The sequence below is a fragment of the Austrofundulus limnaeus genome, unplaced genomic scaffold, assembly GCF_001266775.1.
Source record: "Austrofundulus limnaeus strain Quisiro unplaced genomic scaffold, Austrofundulus_limnaeus-1.0 Scaffold393, whole genome shotgun sequence".
Classification (NCBI taxonomy): Eukaryota; Metazoa; Chordata; class Actinopteri; order Cyprinodontiformes; family Rivulidae; genus Austrofundulus; species Austrofundulus limnaeus.
Window position 1 is genome coordinate 15964 of NW_013952795.1, and position 8342 is coordinate 24305.

Consider the following 8342-nt stretch of genomic DNA (forward strand, 5'->3'; position numbering starts at 1 on the left):
GGATATAGCTCGCTCACACCGAGGACCTATCCACGTCATCATTTACCCAGAATGCTTTGTGTGTAAATAAAATGGCTCCGTCCGTGTTAAAATATATTTTAAAAATTTACAAAACTAAACAGCCTACAGTATTTTTACAGCCTTTATTTTACAGTTAAAATAAATGTTTATCAAATAAAGTCTAAAGTTACAACTAATCGGGGATCCCTTTAAATTTGCTTGGCTGATTTCTGAAGCCTTTACGTGAAGCTGGATGTGAGTGTGGCGCCTGGACAGGAAAGTGTCACTGATAAGAAAGACACAGTGAAGTGGCGCCCCGGCAGGTTTTGGACTGGGCTTGAATGTTTGCTGTCAGCAGCACCTGGTGGCTGGCTCTCTGCTGCCACACAGCTGCTTCTGTGGCTCGCTTTGAGAATGTCCCGTGATTATAACTCTTCTGCTGTTCACATCCTGAGATCCTCAGATCCTGTGATTGTATTTGAAAGTTGTATGAGGACATTAAAGAAGCTGAAGTTCAGCTCAGTGAAGGTAGGTGTTCATCTGTTGGAGCAGGTACTGAGGTGTTTCCTGCTCTCCTCAGGCTCTCTGTGGGGCCGGGTGGAGGAGCAGAGTCTGTGGAGTAGTCGACACCTGGGAGAGCAGAGTCCTGCCGCTCTGCTGCGCTCTCTGGTTTACCTCAACACCAAATACTTCAGCCTGCGCACCGTGGAGCAGCACCTGCGCCTCTCCTTCGCCAACGTCTACGGCCCCGACTCCATCCATCCTGCCACCAAGGAGACGACCGTTCGCATCCGCGTTCCCTCCATCTCTCAGGATCACCAGGGTGAGCCTGGAACACCCGGCATATCCGCTGCTGTTTGGATACTTTAATTTAAAATGGAAAATATGATGAAACAAACTTGACACCAAAATTATTTAAATTAACAAGAAGTATGCAAAGTGCTGATACAGTAAATGAAGGAATTAAAGTTTATTCAGATCTCAAAGGAAAGAAATCATTTTGTTGTAATTTCACTTGTGTAAATAATCCAACAGCTTCAATGATCCACCAGTAAAGAATCTTGTTTCCATCAAGGCTTTTTGATGCGCATTTAGAAGTGTCGCATTAAAAATGCGAAGAAAAGTCAGATGGAAACAGCAAAATTCGTGAAAAAAAATCCTCAATTCGCTAAAAAGTTTTTACGCTCGCTTGAGGTGGTTTTTGGATGATTCGCAAAGTAGTTAATGCGTAAAACGGGAGATTTAAACGTTTGCCGAAGAAATTCTGATGCAGCGCATATTTACCTCACGTGACGTCCAGCTGTTTCCGCTTTCCTGCCTCATCCTGGCGTAGTTGCACGTGCCTTTCTGCTGCGTAGTTTAACATTGCGTTTATTTCCCTACGTCTCCTGGCAGCGTTAAACATAGCCTGTACTAGCTGAATAGATAGAATAATTACAACTTGCCCAATAGCAAGGCATTCACGAAAAAATCGCTCCATTGTCCCGAGATGATTAGCCTCTGCTAGTTAGCAAGTTTCACTTCCTGTTTACTACTGCAAAGCTTGTCGCCGACGTCTGACGTAATCACGTTTTGCGTAGCCTCTTCTGACGTAATTGTAAGAGTGAGCTTAAAGTGAATTAAGCTTTTCCCACATCTCTCATACACAAGGTTATGAGGAAACTTTTACCAAGGTATTTCTCATTACTTGTTAATATCTTGACTGTGCGAAGAGTTCAAGTTGATTCATAAAAGACTATGCAATCATTTATTTACACAAATTGAACAGATCATAAGTTACACTTGATTGTGGTTATTCCTATAACAAGCGTCGGAGTTAAATGAGATAAAACCCGCGTCCGAATTTCAATTCACATCAACTCAGATTACTTATATAGAACAGTAAAACGTCAGTTCTGATGTTAACAACCAAACAATTTTACTGGCACGTTTAGCTTAAGTTTTGGCAAATTAAGAACAAGGAAAGGAGGAAAGTAAGATTAGTATATTACTACTACTTTTACTTTTATCAAAGTGTGGGTCAACCAGAACTGCACGTCTTTTCTAAGCTCAGGTTCCACATGACACGTAACTCTGAACACATCAGCTTTTACCTGATGATGTCTTCTTAAGGCACCCTCGGGGTAGGAGCTGGCTCGCCTCCGATRAGTCAGGGAACTGATGTCGGCTCGCTTACCGGTCATTGGCGAACAGGTGTTTTTCCGGGTAACTTGCTTCTGTTTCAGTCCAAGCCAGAAAAATTCAAGCCGTATCCGGTTCCTCTTTACAAAATAAAATCTCCCCTCGGGAGTTAAAAACACACTTAGAGGCTTGAAGCCTCGATTTGGAACCACCGGCAGGCGTGCCGGGTCCCTGGCTGGGAAGTCTTCTCTAGTTAGCTCATGGGATCAGACTTAAAGCCAAACTGGGGTTTCTCCGGAGAGAATCCCAGCTGTCTTCCTAGTTTGGAACCAGGAAGAAGAGTGTGTTGCTCACAGCCATCCGGGTTAGTAAAAGAGACGGACGAACTTTGGTTCCYCCCTCAGGCTTAGAGATGAGTCAGAGAAAGAAAGATAAAGATTTGCCAGCCGGCGCCAGCCCAAGGTTAAAATTCTGTGGTTGTTCAACAACATGATATGATAACCTCTTTTCAGCTTTCTTCTGATAGACTCTGAGAAATCACTGCAAAACATTTATGATGATTAATTAACATTTCTGTTTTATAATCAGTTCTGAACRTTCTGTTAGTCCAGATAAATGAAAGATTTTCTCAAGAAAAATCCACAATTATATTACTGTGTTCACAGCAAAATAAAAACAGTGATTTACATAAAAACACAATGAAAACATTGTACTCAATTCTTCATCTTTTACGCTGGTTAAAAGAAAAGAAGTGGTTCCACTTTTCCCGTGACAGTCATTATCATGATTTAACAAATACATAAAAATTCTTAGTTGAACAACGCATGAATCACGAACAGAAGAGATAGTTCTGTCCATTATCTGATTAAGAGAACTGAGGGGTTCTCTTCCACGGTTAGAATGACCTGTCATGGCCTAAAATAGAGTTCAGTTTGTGACAGAGTTCCTGTCCTCTCGTCAGGCCTGTCCGAGGCCTGCTTAGAGGCAGTAAATCTTGTTTCTTCACTCGAGGTGACCCCTACATAATCACGCGTTGCATAGCCTCTTTTATTTGCATCAAACAGTCGAGAGGGAAACTGGATGGAAACGGTCTAGATTCGAATTTTTTTTTATTTAATTTTTTGCGAATTTTGAAAAGTTCGATAAAAATTCACTCTACAATTGGATGGGAACACGATTATMGATTCAGATTAACTCACATTTAGCCTTTTTTTAGCCACCAACACATTAAAGACACTGATGTATGGATGTGAAGTATTTCCTGGTTCAGAAATATCATGTGTTAATTTGTTGTGTTCTCTGGCTGAAGTGCACACAGAATCCAGGAAGAGGAAGCGCAGGCTGACTGAGGACGAGCAGGACGAAGACGAGGACTCGGGGGACTCGTCTATTCGGTGCCCAGTGAAGCAGCATGAGTGTCGTCTGTATGAGCTCTACAGATCCAAATGGTAAATCTTTATTAGTAAAACTTACACTATTTGCAGAGACACACTGGATTATTCCCTGAATTTAATCAAACGATCTTTAAATGGGAAGTTTAAATCTACTTCACTACAAATAACCTGTTTTATTCTGAAGCATGAAAGAAGCTTCTCAAACAAACTTTTGCTTAAGTGATACCTTCAAATTACAAACTTTTGTCCCCTATGAGAAAATAATTGAACAAACTTCTTTAATTACCATTAATCTAATTCATAATTTTCAGTGGTGGGCACCTGCTTGCTAAAGCGCAAATCCGCTAATTGTGGACCTAAATATTTCATTTGCGCTTTAGCGGTCTTACTAATTTTTATAATTCACAAGCAGATTTGTGCTTTCTAAAATTAAAATGCAGTACAGCAAATAACTAATTATCTACCAGTCATCATTATCTTGAACAGTGGAAGGTATGGATGTCAATGAATCACAACACACGTGATCTATCCAACATCTCCCTTCCCAGATAAACACACTTATTGATGACTGTTGCTTTCAGCCACGGTTCTGATTTCCCACAATGCTTTGTCTGCTTACGTAGCAGGAATAGCAAAAACACTTAACGTTTGTAATCCATACTAAAATTTTGTATGTATTGATTTATTTTACTTTACAATAGGAGCTCCTTTTTAAAAAAAAGCTTAAATGCTGGAGCTCAATACTTGACGTAACTGGTCGAAGCAATCGGCCAACTGTGTTGAGACGCAGAAATGATTTAAAGATGTTAGGCTGATGAAGACAGACATCTAGTGGTCAACTGGAGCAACTACATGAAAAACTTTAAAATCCAAGCTCTTATTTTGAAGGGAAGATAGTTTCCTGGGTTCCGTGCTTTTGTTCCCATCTCAAATCAAATCCGTCATGTACCCAGAATGCATCGCTTCAGTTTTCTGATAAATAGATTTACAATTACTTTATTGATGCTTCTTTAATGAAAACTCTACAACAAACAAAAGAAAAAGACAAAGAATCAGCCAAACTAGCAATCCTCAACAACTTTTTTAATTTTTACACCAGGAGCCAAAGGTCTGTTTCAGGAAATCACATCCCCAGCAATCGGTGGTTGTAGGATTAAGTTATAAAAGGGTTCGTACACCACTAGTTGGCAGTGTTGTACATATTTTGTACATGGATTATTGTCAGCTAGTAAGTGTCAAATTGAACTTGTGCTTTAAAATTAGCTTCTGCTAGTTTTTCTATGGCATAAGCGTTTTTGAAGTTGCGGACCTAAATATTTTCATTAGCACTGTAGAAATTGCTGAGCTAATTATTGGATTAGCGCTGCCCACCACTGGTAATTACATATTAGTGAAATTTTTTGTTGTTAAATCTGAATATTCTTTTAAGTCCTGTGATTAGAACTCATTGCTGTTCACATCCTGAAGTTTGATGTAGACTCTTAAATGATGAGGACTTAAAATAAATCTTTAAGGCTTTTTTTGTTTGTTCAGTAGATTGGCTTTTCTTCATTCCTATCTGTTTTCTGCTCCTCTCTCTTTTTACTCGCTCCTCCTCCTCCCTAGTCCGCCATTGTTGTGGAAACGCCTCGACGTCTTCTACCTTCAGCCCGATCCGGCCTGCAGCCCCGGTGACTCTGTGTGGTTCAGCTCCACGCCGCTGGAGCGAACGGTCCTGGAGAGCCTCCTCACCAGAGTCCTCCTGGTCCAGGACATTTACACAGACAAGCAGGACGAGGAGGAGGAGGAGGACTGCAGTGAGGAAGTCCAAGGAGAGTAGGACCTCCCTGGACTTGTCTTAGGACTCGTAGGGTATCTTGTAGTTTGTCTCTCCTTCACCTGTCTTTATTCTCGTCTCTTCACGCTCTTCAATGACTTGCTGTTTCCTCCTGGCGAGGGACGTCCACAACAAGTACAGGATGTAGGTGGTCTCGTCCACCCAGAGGACATAAACCCTTGAAGGACGAAGGAGATGATGGTGAGAGGAGAGAAAGTGATGAACTTAGTTAGTTCTCAGCTTCAAAATCCAACCAGGTTAAGGACAAAGAGCGTTCAGGGTCTCGTCGTTCATCAGCCTCAGTTTGAACACAAGGAAACAAACCAGTCCTGCTTTAATAAAGTTAAGTCTGCCAAGATAAGTTACTTTCAGTTTGTGTCAAGAGTCAAACTGATGTTTTCCAGAAAATACCAATTATTGGTTGAATTTAAGGATGCCAAGGTAAGAGTTATCTGATGCAGGTTTTAACATGAAGGAGGAGGACAGGTATCAGAAAGCATTTCCTCATGTTGGTCTCAGTTCAGCTTGTTTGTGACCCAACAGTGTTTATTTAAAGATCTGACGGTAAGCTCATCATTTCTGCACTTAATTTGCCCAATTTCTGATCACATCCATCTCAGCCTTTTGCTGTGAGGAAAATGTTGACTTTATACATGAAATGAAGAACATCTTGTTAGATGTCATTAAATACCACACAAGCTGTTGAGAACCAGACGTATTAAGCAGTATGTCGGGTGTAGTCTTAAATAACATTAAGTGTTGACATGTGCGTCTGCACTAGTTCATGGCTTAACTGCAGTCTCAGAACAACAGTGATGAACTAACAGAACAACAGGCTCCTTTGTTCCATGTTGACTGATGAGAACCTGCCTGTCCCTGTGCTTTTTCTGACTGAAGAGAGTTGTTTGTTTGGGGCAAAAGAGGCTAAATTAGATTAGAACTATCAGCTCGTAACAGAGTCGACACACAAGGGAAAAACACTAGCTTGCTCTTAAATCAGCTAAAATCATGTTAAAGAGTCTGTGGGAGTCAGGGCTAACGTCATCGTACTGCTCAGTCATTTCTTTTGGGCGTTCTCAGCAGATCTGGTGGTTTTTYCAGATGACGAGAACCAAACTGAATGTTCCTGAGTGTTTTGATGGTAAAGTCCTGACTTCACAGCTCAGTAACGTCCACTCTGATCACTCCATTGGTTCCCATCATGCCCCTCTGCTGCTCTTCCTCCAGCACCGCTCTCAGGTGAACCCTACAGAGGACTTCATCAGGTCTGATTCCAGGACAGAAGACATTTGTCCTCTCTGAGGAAGGCCTGACTGGTACCATAGCCAGCTGAGCTTCTTCCTAAGACTTTGGGGTTTCTTTCATTCCTATGATGTAGCATTGTTGCTGTGATGAGTAAATCTGTGGAGCCTGGCAGGTGTTTCACATGGTCTCCATAAAAAACATCATGTTGTTAAACRTATTTATTTCCTGTTGGTTCGACTGCTTCCTTCATGTTCACATCTCACGGCTGATGTTTCCTTTTTCACCCTAAAACTTCGCTGCTGTCTTGAAGAATCCTGCTAAGCATGAAGGATTAGGATTATTCCAAGTTTAGGAACTGGCTTTATTTTAAAAATCTGTTTTTTTGTACGTTTAGTTTGTTTTTGTTTTGAAAATTGCACACCTCTTAACACTTCTATTTCCTTCCTGTTTTGTCACGAGTGAAGCGTGTGCTGAGGTGGACATTTAGTTGGGTTTTTTTTTCCCATCAGCTAGTCATCTTTAAACTATGTGATGATACATTTCCTTTATGATTTGTTTAAATATCCCATGTGTTGAAGAATCTCTTTTAAACTGATTTGATCTAAAGTTAATTTATAGTTTGAGGATTTATTGGTTCCTTATTCATTAGAATTTAAATCTTAGTTTATTTCACCTGAAGAACATCTGCTTCTGTTTTTTCGTACACAGGAAGTCATTTAACGGTCTGAACCTGATTTCTGACTCAGTGTTGCCAATCCTTTAACAGGTAAACAGACCCTGGATCAGACGACACTGATAACTCAAACTGATTTTAGTTTTTCCCCACCCTGCTGGACTGAGAGGCAACACCCGAACCTGCCACAGGTTTGGACCTGCAGGACACGCTGTGGCTGGCTTTAATGCCTAATGTGAATGTGCCTATCTGTAAATAGTAAAGTGAGTGATTGTGACTTGAATCTGATGCTACGTGTGTGGGCTGATCTGCCGATACAGTTATGTTTAATAAATGATTTCCTTTTTCTAACCTGGCTCGTCTGGATTGGTTTTCAGGATTTAAGCCTCAAAGGTTACAAAAAAAAGCTTCTTGCAAAATATTTATTTAAATGAGTCAAATATAAACTGGCCTTAAATTATAAACACGAGGAACAAACATTACACTAAAGTTCTCCCAGTGGCCAACAACATGGAAAACCTAAATAAATCTCATTAACTTCTCAAACCAAGTGAAGGTTTAAAGGTGAGATCTGGCAGCAGGTATTTATTTTTGTTTTAATCTAAAACAAACTAATTTACTGTATAATCCTAAACCTGGCTGCAGTARGTGTTGGACAGRTCTCAGCTACTACCACATCACAGTTGCTCAATACCTTTTTAAAACATTGGTCAAGTTTGTAACTGCCGGTGTTGTATAAAAGTACCTCAAAGTGATACTTGAGTAAKAGTACAAGTATCTTATAGAAATACTTTGGTAAAAGTTAAAGTCTTTAAAAATTTTACTTGAGTAAAAGTCAAAGTATCCAAAAAATTTTTCTACTTAATCAAAAGTAAATTTCTGACAAAATCTGTGGTTTTAAAAGTAAAAGTACTGAGTAAAAGTGAGCAGTTAGATTTTCCAAAATGATATTTATTGGGAGGTGACTTCTCCAAAAACTACATTTTCTAACAGCGTGCAGCTGTGATGGGTTGTGTACAAGCTAATAGTGTGTCAGAATGGTATATATTTATACTTCTCATCCAAACACAATTAAATTCACTCGATCCAGGAG

General features: G+C 40.2%; 1 protein-coding gene across 2 annotated transcripts in view; it reads left to right on the forward strand.

Annotated features, from left to right (window-relative positions):
• Positions 1-7600, forward strand: part of LOC106528647 (zinc finger MYM-type protein 2) — a gene marked incomplete at its 5' end in the record, with an annotated part of 20456 nt that extends 12856 nt beyond the window's left edge. Inside the window, 3 exon segments of one of the 2 annotated variants that reach the window (XM_014023864.1) lie at positions 581-823; positions 3431-3569; positions 5121-7600. In XM_014023864.1, coding sequence (XP_013879318.1) covers positions 581-823; positions 3431-3569; positions 5121-5334 — 596 coding nt within the window. 2 annotated transcript variants of the gene reach the window in all.
• Positions 7601-8342: the final 742 nt, after the last annotated feature.